General features: G+C 47.7%; 1 protein-coding gene across 8 annotated transcripts in view; it reads left to right on the top strand.

Annotated features, from left to right (window-relative positions):
* Window positions 1-17,403, top strand: part of ARHGEF1 (Rho guanine nucleotide exchange factor 1) — a 49,557-nt gene that overhangs the window by 23,940 nt on the left and 8,214 nt on the right. For 6 of the 8 annotated variants that reach the window (XM_040412963.1, XM_040412964.1, XM_040412967.1 and 3 more), the window contains 15 exons: window positions 2,136-2,312; window positions 3,156-3,334; window positions 4,056-4,199; window positions 4,279-4,361; window positions 6,439-6,564; window positions 7,018-7,132; window positions 7,430-7,530; window positions 9,296-9,373; window positions 10,420-10,495; window positions 11,336-11,503; window positions 12,196-12,283; window positions 12,923-13,030; window positions 13,566-13,627; window positions 14,514-14,651; window positions 17,169-17,366. In XM_040412963.1, the coding sequence (XP_040268897.1) occupies window positions 2,136-2,312; window positions 3,156-3,334; window positions 4,056-4,199; window positions 4,279-4,361; window positions 6,439-6,564; window positions 7,018-7,132; window positions 7,430-7,530; window positions 9,296-9,373; window positions 10,420-10,495; window positions 11,336-11,503; window positions 12,196-12,283; window positions 12,923-13,030; window positions 13,566-13,627; window positions 14,514-14,651; window positions 17,169-17,366 (1,841 nt within the window). The remainder of the gene's footprint in view (window positions 1-2,135; window positions 2,313-3,155; window positions 3,335-4,055; window positions 4,200-4,278; window positions 4,362-6,438; window positions 6,565-7,017; window positions 7,133-7,429; window positions 7,531-9,295; window positions 9,374-10,419; window positions 10,496-11,335; window positions 11,504-12,195; window positions 12,284-12,922; window positions 13,031-13,565; window positions 13,628-14,513; window positions 14,652-17,168; window positions 17,367-17,403) is intronic. The other 2 variants (XM_040412968.1, XM_040412969.1) reach the window with 1 other exon arrangement.

Here is a 17,403-nt window from a genome sequence, read left to right on the forward strand (position 1 = left end):
TATAGAGCCTGGCTAAGTATTACACCCTGCGCCCACTTTCCCCCTCTCCTCCCTTTGTTGATCTGCAGACCCCGCTGCCTTTACTGCTGCCCCCGAACAGCTGCCCCCAGGCCTGTGAGGACCAAATAGGTCCCACGTTATTTACCAACCTGTCTTGTCACAAGGAACTTCTTCAGGATTCATTAAAAGGGTTTCCACAATCACCTATAAATGTCTGATCTCTGGGACCCCCACCGATCACTAGAGCGAGGGTCCGGCCCCCCTCATCACTGTACGACCACAATGAGGAGGAGTTTGAATGCAGTGGTGGTCGACCGTGCACGCTATGGGACTGGCAGAGATAGTTGAGCGCTGTGGTTTAGTTAGGAAGAACGCGGGGCTTGGGACCACTGTTCTCATGTTCATGGGGGCCCCAGTGACTGACAATTATTGCCTCTTTTCTAGATCGCTTATGGAACACCCCTTTAAGAGCTCTAGTCTGTTCAGACTGCTAGGTCAGTGAGGGATGGTGAGTCTTGAAGGAAACCCATGATCATAGCAGGTTCCCGGGGAGGTTAAAGGGGTTGTCCACAATTAGTTAAATGCTATCTGCGTCGCCTCCCTTGGGATGTGACTGGTATTGCAGCTCTTCTCTGCTCACCTGAAAGTGCAAGGTGCAAAACCGGGCATAGGCCATGGACAAGAGTGGTGCTGTTTATGGACCCCTTTAAGGCATTTTAGAGATGCCCGACCATTGCCCCACTAGTGGGCACAGTTGCGCCCACCTACCTTTCCAGTGAGATGCCGGCCATGTAGTTGTGTGAAGAAGTGAGTTTCGTCCGCTCAGGACTGCTGGGATTTGCAGAATACAGGCGTCCTTACATCCTTATGGATCTGCAGGCACCAAAAGTTAACGCCCTATCGCCCCGCAGGCGTTCATCAGACTAAGGGCTCGGGCAGATGCTCCAGTTTTTTCGGTGCTAATCTATTCCACATTTTTGCAGATCAGATGTGACCGTTCACCTCAGTGGGGCCACATGGGGCACCTGTGTGCCCCCCACATCCATAAGTCCGTTCCGCAGGCCCACAAAAAAATAGAACATGTCCTGTTCTTGTTGATTTTGAGAACAAGCATTGGACATTTCTGCAGGAGAAGTAAAAATATGGAGGCTTGCTCTTGGCTGGTATCCGTGTTTTGCAGATCCACGATTTGCAGACCGCAAAAATGGATATGGTCGTGTGCAGGAGCCCTCAACCGCAGGAACATAAATGGAGAGCAATCAGAGGTCAGAGCAACCTGGCAGAGGACCAGAAAATCCTCTGAAGGTCCCAGGTTCTGATACCACAATGTCCGCAGATGGTACCATTGGACACTCCCTTCTGAAGCAGCGGAGTGCCTTAGGCTAGCCATACACGATAGATGAACCTCAGCCTGGGGTGTCGGAGGAAAGAAGGGTCGGGCATATTGGATTTCAGCAGGCGACCGTATGTAATGGGATGAAGAGCTGTCAGCCAAATGGGTCTTCAGTCACTGGCTGTCGGGGGTCTGGTCGGATTTAGAGCTCAATCCATGTCTTTGATGGGCAGAAGCTATTCTAGTCAACTTGTGCTGCATCTGAATGTGATTGGTCGTTTTGTGGTGGGATGATGTACAACGTAAAAGACAGGTTCAGCCTAAAATCAGGGGATATCCTATTGGGGGCAATACCAGTCTATTAACTTTTCCATGGTTTTTAGGTTATGCATGAGTTGACCGTATCTAAGGCGCTTTCTCCAGTGCACTGTGAACATTTAGACTGATGGTCTATGGATGCTGCCAAACCCTCGCTTCTGTTTCTTCACCCCTTGCCCTGGTCAGCTCTTCCCCCCCCCCCCCCCCCCCCCTCATACCCTGCACACTTGTTATGTGGCGTCACCCCTTCACAACCTAACTCCCTTCCCCAGCCTCAGACTGCTTAACCTCCTCCTTGTTCCCGTTCTTCTTCTTCTTCTTCTTCTTCTTCTTCCATTTCTTTGCTCCCCTCATGTCCTTCGTTCATCTCCTGACCAAATCTGTCTGCTCCTCCATTGCATGTCTGCTGCCACCACACCCCATCTGCTCCTCATTGCTCGGTGATGTGCGGGATCCCACCGATTCTTTGGCTTCCATCGGACAGGCATTCTAGTAAGCTGGGGCGTTCAGAGAGCTTACGAGTGTACGAGCGCAAGCGTTCACTGCGAGGTTCAGCCAAAGGCAAGCAGACGCGCTCTCGCAGCGATGTGGATCTGGAGGCTGCCGCCCGAGCCAACGACATGCAGGCCTCGTCAAGCAAGTCAAAATCTGGCAGCCTCACGTACGTTGGGAGTATTATCTCGTTCCGGAGAATCTTTTTTTTAAATTGTGTTTTGACATTTTGTATTTACTGCAATGTAATTTTCTCTCTTTCAAAAAGTTGCATGACAAGACTTTACGTGATGATGGATGGCAGCTCAGGGGTTCTGCCCGTTCCTCTGTCCTTTGGCATCGGGTGCCACCATACAGTCGAGACCCAATCTGTTTAGAGTGTTGTCATGCAAACTAAATGCACCGCGCCTCTTCCATTCCCTGTCGCCCTCCTCCAGATGTTCCTCGGCTGAAGAGCCTCCAGTGCTCTGGTCATCACCATGATGACGTCTTAGTTCTTTTGGCTTTGGTGGATGACGTGTTCTCTTGCATGGAGTCTCAGGTTTCCTAGTTATATCTGTCGCTTGGTGGCACCCAATATGGTAGCTGTTGTCAGGCTTAGTAAGTCTTTCTAGCTATGCAGACATTCGAGGGTGAAGGGCGTTCTGTAATACTACATGATCAACCGCTATGGTATAGTTGGCTGCCACTGAGGTACTTGCGGTACTTGAAATGGAGGCCATATTGGTTGTCACCCAGCTTCCCAAAAACAGAGATACTAAGAAATAAGTGGAATGGAAGAGGACGGCTTCAGGGCTGAGTGAGATTTCTGTCCAATTTTTGGAAGAATGTGGAGGTACATAAAAACTATATAGTCAGTCTACAGACAGAGGTCAGGCTGTGCCTCACAGTTTGTGTGGAGCACCTCCACACTGGACCTGTTCTTTGAATGTCTACGTCCACGTGGGGTCGTAGTTCCTCAAGTTATGTCAGCTCTGACTAAGCCTATGGTTTGTGGCCTCTTTCCTTGTAGCCCGGAGCCTGGAGGGAGCGTAGAAGGTCAGCAGTCCTTTCTGCTTCCCCAGTCTGAGGAGACTGAGCCGCGCGTTTTGGAGGCCGAGAACGACCCCCCAAATTGGAGAGATCTCGTCCCCCCTGAAACACTCCTCAGGCTGAAGAAAAGTGAAATCAAGCGGCAAGAGGTCATCAATGGTATGAATGGCTATGGGTCCAGTGACCCATACAGAAACCCATGGGGTCACCCCGGGCCCAGCTAGGTCTGTGTCCAAGGCCCTTCATATTTGTAATAAATACTTGAACACAGTTTGGGGTTTCTCTGGGCATCACATGGCATTAAAGGGTCTTCTAAGATCAGTGTGAGTAGGCTGGGAGTCCCAACTCAGGGACCCTTACTGATCAGCATAATGAAGGGGCTCCAGCTGTAGTACAGATTCCCGTGTCCATTATCGAGCTGCAGTACCAGACACGGCCACTAGTGTACTGATCTCAAGGTACTTAAATAAAGGGGTCATAACTCCCCAATAAAACCCGATCATTCTGCCATTCCTCTGATCACACATTGATGGTCCACAATGTGAAATCCAGAAAACCCCTTTAATAAAGACAACCCTGGGCCATGACCACCAAGGACATATTATTGATTTCATAGAGGGATGGGGGTTCCTCCCTGTTTGACATGGATGGACACCATTGACCACCAGGTTTCCCCTGCAGCGTAGCTCCCCCAGCTCGGATGAGACAACCCCCTTAATAACTTGTCTTCAGTCTGCATATAACTAGGTGGATCCCATTTCTTCAGGAGGTCAGGGTGGATTCCTTTGGGTTGTCCTTGTAGGAATTCTCATGGAGAACTGTTGAGTGTTGAAGGGACAAAGTATGCTGGCAACTCATTGTAACCAATCCTCTGCCCTAGAACTGCTGTTCACTGAGCACGCTCACGTGCGGATGCTCCGCGTGTTACATGACATCTTCTACATTCCCATGAAGAACATCTGGGTCCCCACCGTGGAGGTGGAGAACATATTTCCAAGTCTTGATGACCTGATTGAGGCGCATGGTGAGTTAGTTCTGGTCAGGAGATGTCTCATCGGGCTCCTCTCCTCTCCCGTCTTATGACTTCTCCTCTCACTTTGCAGCTTTGCTGTTGGACAATTTGAAGAAGCTGCGCCAGGAAAATAACTCCATCATCCAGGAGATCGGGAGCACGCTGCTGCATCGGGTGAGTGGGGTCTTCCAGAAGCAGATCAGGGCGAGGATCTGGAAATACCTCATATCTGTCCAGTCTAGAGACAGCGCCACTCTACTATGTGGGCCTTGTCTGTTACTGCAGCTATTATCCATTCTAGAGAATCCAGCTGAGCTGCAATACCAGAGACCACCAATGGGAAAATGTGAGTGCAGCTCTGGAGTATAATACAGGATGTAACTCAGGATCAGTACAGGATAAGTAATGTATGTGCACAGTGACTGCACCAGCAGAATAGTGAGTGCAGCTCTGGAGTATAATACAGGATGTAACTCAGGATCAGTACAGGATAAGTAATGTATGTACACAGTGACTGCACCAGCAGAATAGTGAGTGCAGCTCTGGAGTATAATACAGGATGTAACTCAGGATCAGTACAGGATAAGTAATGTATGTACACAGTGACTGCACCAGCAGAATAGTGAGTGCAGCTCTGGAGTATAATACAGGATGTAACTCAGGATCAGTACAGGATAACTAATGTATGTACACAGTGACTGCACCAGCAGAATAGTGAATGCAGCTCTGGAGTATAATACAGGATGTAACTCAGGATCAGTACAGGATAAGTAATGTATGTACACAGTGACTGCACCAGCAGAATAGTGAGTGCAGCTCTGGCGTATAATACAGGATGTAACTCAGGATCAGTACAGGATAAGTAATGTAATGTATGTACACAGTGACTGCACCAGCAGAACAGTGAGTGCAGCTCTGGAGTATAATACAGGATGTAACTCAGGATCAGTACAGGATAAGTAATGTATGTACACAGTGACTGCACCAGCAGAATAGTGAGTGCAGCTCTGGAGTATAATACAGGATGTAACTCAGGATCAGTACAGGATAAGTAATGTATGCACACAGTGACTGCACCAGCAGAATAGTGAGTGCAGCTCTGGAGTATAATACAGGATGTAACTCAGGATCAGTACAGGATAAGTAATGTATGTGCACAGTGACTGCACCAGCAGAATAGTGAGTGCAGCTCTGGAGTATAATACAGGATGTAACTCAGGATCAGTACAGGATAAGTAATGTATGTACACAGTGACTGCACCAGCAGAATAGTGAGTGCAGCTCTGGAGTATAATACAGGATGTAACTCAGGATCAGTACAGGATAACTAATGTATGTACACAGTGACTGCACCAGCAGAATAGTGAGTGCAGCTCTGGAGTATAATACAGGATGTAATTCAGGATCAGTACAGGATAAGTAATGTAATGTATGTACACAGTGACTGCACCAGCAGAATAGTGAGTGCAGCTCTGGAGTATAATACAGGATGTAACTCAGGATCAGTACAGGATAAGTAATGTAATGTATGTACACAGTGACTGCACCAGCAGAATAGTGAGTGCAGCTCTGGAGTATAATACAGGATGTAACTCAGGATCAGTACAGGATAAGTAATGTATGTACACAGTGACTGCACCAGCAGAATAGTGAGTGCAGCTCTGGAGTATAATACAGAATGTAACTCAGGATCAGTACAGGATAAGTAATGTATGTACACAGTGACTGCACCAGCAGAATAGTGAGTGCAGCTCTGGAGTATAATACAGGATGTAACTCAGGATCAGTACAGAATAAGTAATGTATGTACACAGTGATTGCACCAGCAGAATAGTGAGTGCAGCTCTGGAGTATAATACAGGATGTAACTCAGGATCAGTACAGGATAAGTAATATATGTACACAGTGACTGCACCAGCAGAATAGTGAGTGCAGCTCTGGAGTATCCAGTTACTTATTACTATGTAGATGATATTCATAGTGATATGGTGTCGTACACTTTGGTATTGACTGTAGTAATAATGAGGAGGTTTTGCTTCTGGATTCTTGTTGCTTCCACCTTGTGTTGGTGACTTCTCTGCTTTCCCTCTGGGGAGCGTCCTCTCCGGGCGTTCGTTGACGCGCTCATTATTGTCTGGGGAGGATTTCCAGGCAACCCTGTTCTTCCGGCCCCCTGCTCGGCAGTATATGAAGGGAAGCAGGCGGTGGGTGCTGGGCCTCGGGCACTGATGCCTCTCACTGTCTCCTCTAGTTTGATGGTACTGAAGGACTCTGGTTTCAGAAGATCTCCTCAAGGTTTTGCAGTCGTCAACCGTTTGCTCTGGAACAACTAAAGCAGAAGCAGAAGAAAGATCCTCGATTCACACAGTTCATTCAGGTAACTAGTGGTTCTCCATCAGCCCCTTGGGATAGCGATATCCCACCAACGCCCTGTCAGTGGGGGTCCAACCATTGAGACCCTGCAGAAGGCAGTGATCGCGTTGTCTCCGATGTGCTGTGCTCGCATGGTTAGCTCATTATAATTGACGGCCCGCCATGTGTCCACCGGCACCAGCGGAGCTTCCAGGGGACCTCCCTGGTGGAGAGTTGTATTCTGATCCCCCCCGTCTTCTGTCCTGATCTTAGGACTAGACTGGACCAGAAGCAGCGCCGCTCTGTGGCTTGTGTCTGCTATTGCAGCTCACTTTCATTGCTGTGACTTTCGGCTGACCTGCAATACCAGACACCGCCCACAGAAAGAGTGGCGCTGTTTTTTGTGGACGAATGGTTTTTCCGACATTTTAGAAGTTTTTGTTTCCTCTGACTAAACCTTGCCATCTTTACCCCCCAGGAAGCCGAGAGCAACCCACAATGTCGGCGTCTACAGCTGAAGGACATTATTCCATTTGAGATGCAGAGACTGACCAAATACCCGCTCCTGCTGCAGAACATCGCTAACCTGACCGGTGAGGATGCCTGGGGCGCCATGGTGCATCACTGTCTGACGATTATAATAGTCTGACGTTTATGGTGTAAAATAATACTGATCCCCGGCCCCTGCGTCCTGGCAGCGGAGGATCGGCACTGCATTGTTTTATACTGTGCGAAACCTTTTTAAAATAAATGTACCGATGTGTAGCCGCTGATTGACTGCGTCCGTATCGCCGCCGTTACTTAGCGTCGTGTAGTAAGATCTGCGGAGCTTCTGCTGATGGCGATTTCTTGCATTTCTCCTCCACTGACCTCATGTCGTCTAATAACAGAGGAAGAAGAGGAGAAGCAGAAGGTACAGAAAGCGGCTGAATGTTGCCGGCAAATCCTGAACCACGTCAACACCGAAGTGAGAGAGATGGAGAACAAAATGGTAAGAGGACCAGAGGTGGCGGTCGTCTACTTTACAAGCCTTCAGTCTCACCAGGTCCTGTGGATGACGGTATATATCAGCCATAGTCATAGATGACTGTATGCCGGCCACAGTCATAGATGACGGTATAGATCGGCCACAGTCGTAGATGACGGTATAGATCGGCCACAGTCGTAGATGACGGTATAGATCGGCCACAGTCGTAGATGACGGTATATATCGGCCACAGTCGTAGATGACGGTATATATCGGCCACAGTCGTAGATGACGGTATATATCGGCCACAGTCGTAGATGACGGTATATATGGGCCACAGTCGTAGATGACGGTATATGGGCCACAGTCGTAGATGACGGTATATGGGCCACAGTCGTAGATGACGGTATACCGGCCATAGTCGTAGATAACAGTATATATCGGCCACAGTCGTAGATGACGGTATATATCGGCCACAGTCGTAGATGACGGTATAGATCGGCCACAGTCGTAGATGACGGTATAGATCGGCCACAGTCGTAGATGACGGTATAGATCGGCCACAGTCGTAGATGACGGTATAGATCGGCCACAGTCGTAGATGACGGTATAGATCGGCCACAGTCGTAGATGACGGTATATATCGGCCACAGTCGTAGATGACGGTATATATCGGCCACAGTGGTAGATGACGGTATAGATCGGCCACAGTGGTAGATGACGGTATAGATCGGCCACAGTGGTAGATGACGGTATATATCGGCCACAGTGGTAGATGACGGTATATATCGGCCACAGTCGTAGATGACGTTATATCGGCCACAGTCGTAGATGACGTTATATCGGCCACAGTCGTAGATGACGTTATATCGGCCACAGTCGTAGATGACGTTATATCGGCCACAGTCGTAGATGACGTTATATCGGCCACAGTCGTAGATGACGGTATAGATCGGCCACAGTCATAGATGACTGTATACCGGCCATAGTCATAGATGACGGTATATATTGGCCACAGTCGTAGATGACGGTATAGATCGGCCACAGTCGTAGATGACGGTATAGATCGGCCACAGTCGTAGATGACGGTATAGATCGGCCACAGTCGTAGATGACGGTATAGATCGGCCACAGTCGTAGATGACGGTATAGATCGGCCACAGTCGTAGATGACGGTATAGATCGGCCACAGTCGTAGATGACGGTATAGATCGGCCACAGTCGTAGATGACGGTATAGATCGGCCACAGTCGTAGATGACGGTATAGATCGGCCACAGTCGTAGATGACGGTATAGATCGGCCACAGTCGTAGATGACGGTATAGATCGGCCACAGTCGTAGATGACGGTATATCGGCCACAGTCGTAGATGACGGTATACCGGCCACAGTCGTAGATGACGGTATATATCGGCCACAGTCGTAGATGACGGTATATATCGGCCACAGTCGTAGATGACGGTATATATCGGCCACAGTCGTAGATGACGGTATAGATCGGCCACAGTCGTAGATGACGGTATAGATCGGCCACAGTCGTAGATGACGGTATAGATCGGCCACAGTCGTAGATGACGGTATAGATCGGCCACAGTGGTAGATGACGGTATATATCGGCCACAGTGGTAGATGACGGTATATATCGGCCACAGTGGTAGATGACGGTATAGATCGGCCACAGTCGTAGATGACGGTATAGATCGGCCACAGTCGTAGATGACGGTATATCGGCCATATTTGGTCACATGCCTGCGGAGGAGTTTTAATTCACTGTTTTCCATCTTTGCAGAAACTGATTGATTACCAAAGACGCCTCGATATGTCAAACCTGAAGCAGAGCAACGACCCGCTGTTCAGCGAGTTCAAGGTAACGTCTCATTGAATTCCTGGGGTTCCCAGGGGAGTCTGAGGACCCATCTCCATCTGGACTGAACATGTGCAGGTCTTCTCCTCTCCCCTTCCCGCCCTGCGCTGTATTGTATGGTGCTGGCGGCTGGGCCATACATTCAGGGATGCTGCAGGTTCAGCAGTAATATACAGCCTGCCGGGCCGGGATTCGAGCTGGCTCTGTTCCTGACCATTTAACCCCTCAGAGGCTGCAGTGAATAGCAGTCTTAGCAGTTAGACGGGGGGCTCCCCCTGTCACCTCATCTGCGCCCCATCTGATCTCAAAGTAGCAGCAAGTTTCAGCAACCAGCAGCCTAACAAAGCCCAAGAGAGCTGCCATATTTGAGCTCCTGTTAGGCCCTGCCAGAGGCATAATAAACTGTAGTAATACCATCTGATTGTATGGCCAACTCCTCATTCATTAAAGTTTTTTTTTTTTTAAATGTAAAAAACTAAACAAAACTCCTTTTCCTGTAAAAATTCCTCTTTACAGCTGAAAATAAAAATTATTTTTCTGTGTTGCCATATTCTGAGGCCCGTAACTCGGTGTCCCTGGACCTTTAAAATACATTTGATATGTCACGGTGACAGAGATTTTGATCGGCGGAGTTCCAGGCGCTGAGACTCCGATGAGACCAGCTCATAGACCTTCTATTGACCCCGTCCTCACTTATACCATGAACGCCATGTTTTTTAAACCCCCCCCCCCCCCCCCAGTCTTCGTGCAGAAAAATAGCCCTCGTCCTCCATATGGGTCTTGGTGGAGTTCAATACAATGGAATATTGCTAACCGCCCAAAATTGCATTGGTGGGTGGTCATCTTAAACAAGGTGGTCGTAGTGCATAATGTAAGGTGGGGATGAAAATCTGTCACAGGAAATCTGCCCTGCTTAAGATGGCGGTCTTCTGGGGAGGTTTTGCTGCATCTGAGGGGTGGATGGAAGGTCCCTCTCTCTAAGTTTTTTCTTTCTTGTATCTGTCATCTTCCCGTTTATCTGTGAGGAATTTCGATTTTATGTTTTCCAGAACATCGACATCACAAAGAAGAACCTGATCTATGAAGGAGCGCTGACGTGGAGAGTCAGTAAAGACAAATCTGTCGGTGAGCGTCGTGCATTTCCTTTGGGCTCTGATTTCCTCTTCTCCTCAGACGTTCTTGTCGTTCTCTTGGAAGACATCTATCGGGCTCTTATTTCTCCCTTTTCTTTCTCTTCTCCTCGGACGTTCTTGTCCTTCTCTTTAGTGACATCTATTGGGCTCTTATTTCTCCCTTTTTTTCTTTCTCTTCTCCTCAAATGTTCATGTCCTTCTCTTTAGTGACATCTATTGGGCTCTTATTTCTCCCTTTTTTTCTTTCTCTTCTCCTCAGACGTTCTTGTCCTTCTCTTTAGTGACATCTATCGGGCTCTTATTTCTCCCTTTTTCTTTCTCTTCTCCTCAGATGTTCATGTCCTTCTCTTTGGTGACATCTATCGGGCTCTTATTTCTCCCTTTTCTTTCTCTTCTCCTCGGACGTTCTTGTCCTTCTCTTTAGTGACATCTATTGGGCTCTTATTTCTCCCTTTTCTTTCTCTTCTCCTCGGACGTTCTTGTCCTTCTCTTTAGTGACATCTATTGGGCTCTTATTTCTCCCCTTTTTTCTTTCTCTTCTCCTCAAATGTTCATGTCCTTCTCTTTAGTGACATCTATTGGGCTCTTATTTCTCCCTTTTCTTTCTCTTCTCCTCAAATGTTCATGTCCTTCTCTTTAGTGACATCTATTGGGCTCTTATTTCTCCCTTTTTCTTTCTCTTCTCCTCAGATGTTCATGTCCTTCTCTTTGGTGACATCTATCGGGCTCTTATTTCTCCCTTTTCTTTCTCTTCTCCTCGGACGTTGTTGTCCTTCTCTTTAGTGACATCTATTGGGCTCTTATTTCTCCCTTTTCTTTCTCTTCTCCTCAGACGTTCATGTCCTTCTCTTGGATGACATCTTGATGCTGCTTCAAAAACAAGATGAGCGCTTAGTGTTGAAGTGCCAAAGTCGGACGATCACTCCAACCCCGGATGGAAAACTCATGCTGAGTCCAATCATCAAGCTGAACACAGCGATGGCCCGTGAGGTGGCTACTGGTCAGTACCCCGACGTTACCTCCCAGGGGAGTATCTGCCCCATGAGGCACTTTCTAGAAACTGTAAAGTAAAGGCTGGGAAATCATCAACTCTCATTGCTCTACTGCTGCCGTCTCTCATATATTCTAGTGTCTTTACCAATATTGCTATAATCCAGTCATCTGACCCCGTCTGCAGCAGTGCCTCCCAATCTCGGCCAGGTGCTGGAGTGGGAAGGTCAACCTCGGAATTCTGCTGCAGATTTATAGTTTGAATTTGCAGATCCGATCGCGGATTAACCCTATTCAATGGGGCTGATTTGTGTCCTCCACATATGAAGCAGGAAGAGTCGGCGGAGGAAAACACACAGTGGAAAATCCGCCATCTGAACATGTCCTAACAACCTGTGCTGAAAGTCAATTTTTTTTTTTTTTTTTTGCATTTCTGTTGATGGTCCTGCAAAAAAAAAATAATAATAATTATAAAATATAAGTTAAGACCACCACAATGCTGAGATCCTTAGTGCCAAACTAGGCCTGGTCTTCAAGGGGTTAGATGATATCATGAAAATAAGCTGATCATAGGGTGACAAAAGTGATGAGCAGCAGGGCAGGAAGTGTTTAGCACCCCCACAGGGGAAGCTAAGCATTACACGGTGGCCACTGAAATCGCTGTCCTGGATTTGTCCTGATGTAACAGATCTTCTCTTGCAGATAACAAAGCCTTCTTTGTCCTATTCAAGTGGGAGGACAGAGCGCAGATCTACGAGCTGGTGGCGCCGACCACGTCTGAGAAGAAAGCGTAAGTGCAAAGGGAACAGCTGGCACATACATGAACGGGCAGCACTCTGATCACTGATCAGCTGTAGAACGAGTTTGCGACGCTCCCTGAGTGCTTGGGCATCTTCCTTTTGACATGTGACAGGAGCCCCATTTACCTGAATGGACCTGGGCCTCAATACCAAGCACAGTCGCTGTACGATAAATGAGGCTGTGCCGCCAGGAGGCTGCAGTGTTCATGGGAGAGCCACCGCCTCTTCAAACAACTGATCGTGGGGTTGTCAGGAGTCAGACCCCCGCCAATCTCTCCTGAGGATAGGTCATCAAAAACTAAAACCTAGAGAATCCCTTTAATGTTGTATACATGGTGCCCAACGAGCACCTTGTATGTAGTTCAGGAAGCGGCCATGACACTTCCTGCCCCCGATCATGTGATCTCCAGGTAACCCATGGGTATCTGCAGGAGCTGGTGGATCTTAGTCGACCCAGATCAGCTATGTAGTGAGGCTCGCCTCAAACCGCGTGTACTAAAGAAATGTAAAGGTGTCTGCTCATGAAGGGGGAATGGTGCAGTCTTGAACTAGTTAATCATTCCAGTTTCCAGTGTAAATGACCGTTTCCTCTCTTTCTGATCTCGCTCCTTTCTTTTGTCGTCTTACAGATGGTTTTCCATAATCAGTCAAAATACCGGTCGCCTGGAATCGTCAGCTTCCTCCAAACCAAGACCGTCATACAACAACCCGGCCATGCTTTCCCAGAGCCCGACCTAGTGAGTAGATGGCGCCGGTACTAGTACTGTCCGCGGAGCTGCAGAGCGCTGTCTTTTATGTAGCGTGCTGTATATTGGATAGAGCCCTATGCAGTACCGTCTGTTGGCGTCCCACAAATGGCGTCATATAGTGCGTAAATAACTAGACCATATGGGGCCTAATTGCACAGGTCGTGCAGGACGGCGGCCAGAACCATGTGGAGTCTTCTAGATAACAATGTACCGCACTGGGAAGTAGTGCTGCCACATAATACCGCCATATGGTGCTGATATGGTTCCAGCATACACCGGCCTTGCCACCTCTCCATACATGGAGTGATCGCTGCTGCACGATTAGGATGTGCAGGGGGTCATTGGGTGGTGAGCACCCACACCCCTAGGTCCCACCCTCTTAATAGACATGGCCTCCCACATCTTCTCTTACCCGTTAGTGTCCTGGTGTCTGGGGTACGCGACCATTAATTGGGGTCACTTCTTTCAGTTTTGGACTCCTTTTTACTATTCCCACTTTTTTTATATATTTTTTTTGCTATAGTGATCATTTGCTGGGAGGTTCAGAAAACGGAGGCTCCATGAAAGAGTCTGCAACGAAGGACGGTAAGTGCTCCTGACCCAGACAAGACGAGCACCTACAGCCCGACCTCTGGGACAAGAGGGAGATGCACTATATGGCCCCACTTATTATCAGACCCAATAGACAAGGGGCGTGTCTTGGAGGAAAAGAGGCGGGGTTTATGAGAAGGGGCTGGCTTAAAGGGGTTTTTCGGGGATTTTGATACTGATGGCGTATCCTGAGGATAGGTCATCACGCTGGGGGTCTGACACCCAGGAACACCGTCGATCGGCTGCTTGAGAAGGCACCTGCGCTCCTCTATCGTGCTGAGCCCCATAGAAGTGAATAGGGCCGAGCGCGATACCAAGCACGGCCACTACACAATGTACGGCGCTGTGCATGGGAGGCACGGAGAAGACTGCGACACTCACAGGAGCGCCAGTGCATTCTCGGGCTCCCGGGTGTCGGACCCCCCACTGATCAGATACTGATGACCTATCCTAAGGATACATCATCAGTAGAAAAATTCCGAAAAAAAACTTTAAATTGCGTTAATGCGCCAGAATTGTGACAAGTTATAGAAACATGGCTGAAGATGTCCTCCAGGGAGAGGCGCTGTGAGCGCGGCCTAGATATTAGGCGGGATTAGGAAATCTCCGCAGATCACATAAAAATATATAACAAAAAGGCGGCTCTCCACTGGTCTTCTGGAAATAGGTGCTCTTCAATATGACTCCCCCTTGTCAATTGTGTAAAGTTAAAAAATAGAATAATGGTGGGCAGGCACTCAAACTCATCTCCCCAGTGTCCCTGCTCTTGACCTGGGCCCCTTAACCCAGGGGCCCCCCTGCAGCTGCCTTTCTTCATGCTGTAAATGTTTCGTGACAACTTCTCCAGCCTCCGCTCCTCAGTCTCCGCTTCTGTCAACAGAAAAGGAGGAATCTCTCGACGACGTGGGGCTCGGGAGCGAGGATAATCCTGGGGACCAATCAGCAGAACATCTCGCCTACAAGCTGAACCCGTACACGAGCGGAGGCGGAAATGTCGCCAGTGAAGCGCTAGAAGAAGGTGAGGAGAGCAAGTAACGGTGATGCATGTACACAGTGACTGCACCAGCAGAATAGTGAGTGCAGCTCTGGGGTATAATACAGGATGTAACTCAGGATAAGTACAGGATAAGTAATGTATGTACACAGTGACTGCACCAGCAGAATAGTGAGTGCAGCTCTGGAGTATAATACAGGATGTAACTCAGGATCAGTACAGGATAAGTAATGTATGTACACAGTGACTGCACCAGCAGAATAGTGAGTGCAGCTCTGGAGTATAATACAGGATGTAACTCAGGATCAGTACAGGATAAGTAATGTATGTACACAGTGACTGCACCAGCAGAATAGTGAGTGCAGCTCTGGAGTATAATACAGGATGTAACTCAGGATCAGTACAGGATAAGTAATGTATGTACACAGTGACTGCGCCAGCAGAATAGTGAGTGCAGCTCTGGAGTATAATACAGGATGTAACTCAGGATCAGTACAGGATAAGTAATGTATGTACACAGTGACTGCACCAGCAGAATAGTGAGTGCAGCTCTGGAGTATAATACAGGATGTAACTCAGGATCAGTACAGGATAAGTAATGTATGTACACAGCGACTGCACCAGCAGAATAGTGAGTGCAGCTCTGGAGTATAATACAGGATGTAACTCAGGATCAGTACAGGATAAGTGATGTATGTACACAGCGACTGCACCAGCAGAATAGTGAGTGCAGCTCTGGAGTATAATACAGGATGTAACTCAGGATCAGTACAGGATAAGTAATGTATGTACACAGTGACTGCATCAGCAGAATAGTGAGTGCAGCTCTGGAGTATAATACAGGATGTCACTCAGGATCAGTACAGGATAAGTAATGTGTGTACACAGTGACTGCACCAGCAGAATAGTGAGTGCAGCTCTGGAGTATAATACAGGATGTAACTCAGGATCAGTACAGGATAAGTAATGTATGTACACAGTGACTGCACCAGCAGAATAGTGAGTGCAGCTCTGGAGTATAATACAGGATGTAACTCAGGATCAGTACAGAATAAGTAATGTATGTACACAGTGACTGCACCAGCAGAATTGTGAGTGCAGCTCTGGGGTATAATACAGGATGTAACTCAGGATCAGTACAGGATAAGTAATGTATGTACACAGTGACTGCACCAGCAGAATAGTGAGTGCAGCTCTGGAGTGTAATACAGGATGTAACTCAGGATCAGTACAGGATAAGTAATGTATGTACACAGTGACTGCACCAGCAGAACAGTGAGTGCAGCTCTGGAGTATAATACAGGATGTAACTCAGGATCAGTACAGGATAAGTAATGTATGTACACAGTGACTACACCAGCAGAATAGTGAGTGCAGCTCTGGAGTATAATACAGGATGTAACTCAGGATCAGTACAGGATAAGTAATGTATGTACACAGTGACTGCACCAGCAGAATAGTGAGTGCAGCTCTGGAGTATAATACAGGATGTAACTCAGGATCAGTACAGGATAAGTAATGTATGTACACAGTGACTGCACCAGCAGAATAGTGAGTGCAGCTCTGGAGTGTAATACAGGATGTAACTCAGGATCAGTACAGGATAAGTAATGTATGTACACAGTGACTGCACCAGCAGAATAGTGAGTGCAGCTCTGGAGTATAATACAGGATGTAACTCAGGATCAGTACAGGATAAGTAATGTATGTACACAGTGACTGCACCAGCAGAATAGTAAGTGCAGCTCTGGAGTATAATACAGGATGTAACTCAGGATCAGTACAGGATAAGTAATGTATGTACACAGTGACTGCACCAGCAGAATAGTGAGTTCAGCTCTGGAGTATAATACAGGATGTAACTCAGGATCAGTACAGGATAAGTAATGTATGTACACAGTGACTGCACCAGCAGAATAGTGAGTGCAGCTCTGGAGTATAATACAGGATGTAACTCAGGATCAGTACAGGATAAGTAATGTATGTACACAGTGACTGCACCAGCAGAATAGTGAGTGCAGCTCTGGAGTATAATACAGGATGTAACTCAGGATCAGTACAGGATAAGTAATGTATGTACACAGTGACTGCACCAGCAGAATAGTGAGTGCAGCTCTGGAGTATAATACAGGATATAACTCAGGATCAGTACAGGATAAGTAATGTATGTACACAGTGACTGCACCAGCTGAATAGTGAGTGCAGCTCTGGAGTATAATACAGGATGTAACTCAGGATCAGTACAGGATAAGTAATGTATGTACACAGTGACTGCACCAGCAGAATAGTGAGTGCAGCTCTGGAGTATAATACAGGATGTAACTCAGGATCAGTACAGGATAAGTAATGTATGTACACAGTGACTGCACCAGCAGAATAGTGAGTGCAGCTCTGGAGTATAATACAGGATGTAACTCAGGATCAGTACAGGATAAGTAATGTATGTACACAGTGACTGCACCAGCAGAATAGTGAGTGCAGCTCTGGAGTATAACGCAGAGTGGTTTGGATTGTGATATACTTCCTCTTCTCTTTCGTCAGTCTCGGTCTTGAAGAGGTTACTTGTACGTAATATCCGGCTAAGTCTGGACGTGGAGTCTCTTGCAAACCTTGACAGCTGGTCTGAAAACTCCCAGGATGAGTCTGGAGGACCCCAACCTGCCCCAGAAGAGAAGAACACAAATGGTCAGGAAGAAGATGCTGCAGCAGCAGAGTCTGACAGGGAGGCCAAAGAGCAGGGTAAAAATGGGGAGTCTGTATGTCGAGTCCAGGGAGG

This window comes from Bufo bufo (assembly GCF_905171765.1).
Source record: "Bufo bufo chromosome 1 unlocalized genomic scaffold, aBufBuf1.1 SUPER_1_unloc_2, whole genome shotgun sequence".
Classification (NCBI taxonomy): Eukaryota; Metazoa; Chordata; class Amphibia; order Anura; family Bufonidae; genus Bufo; species Bufo bufo.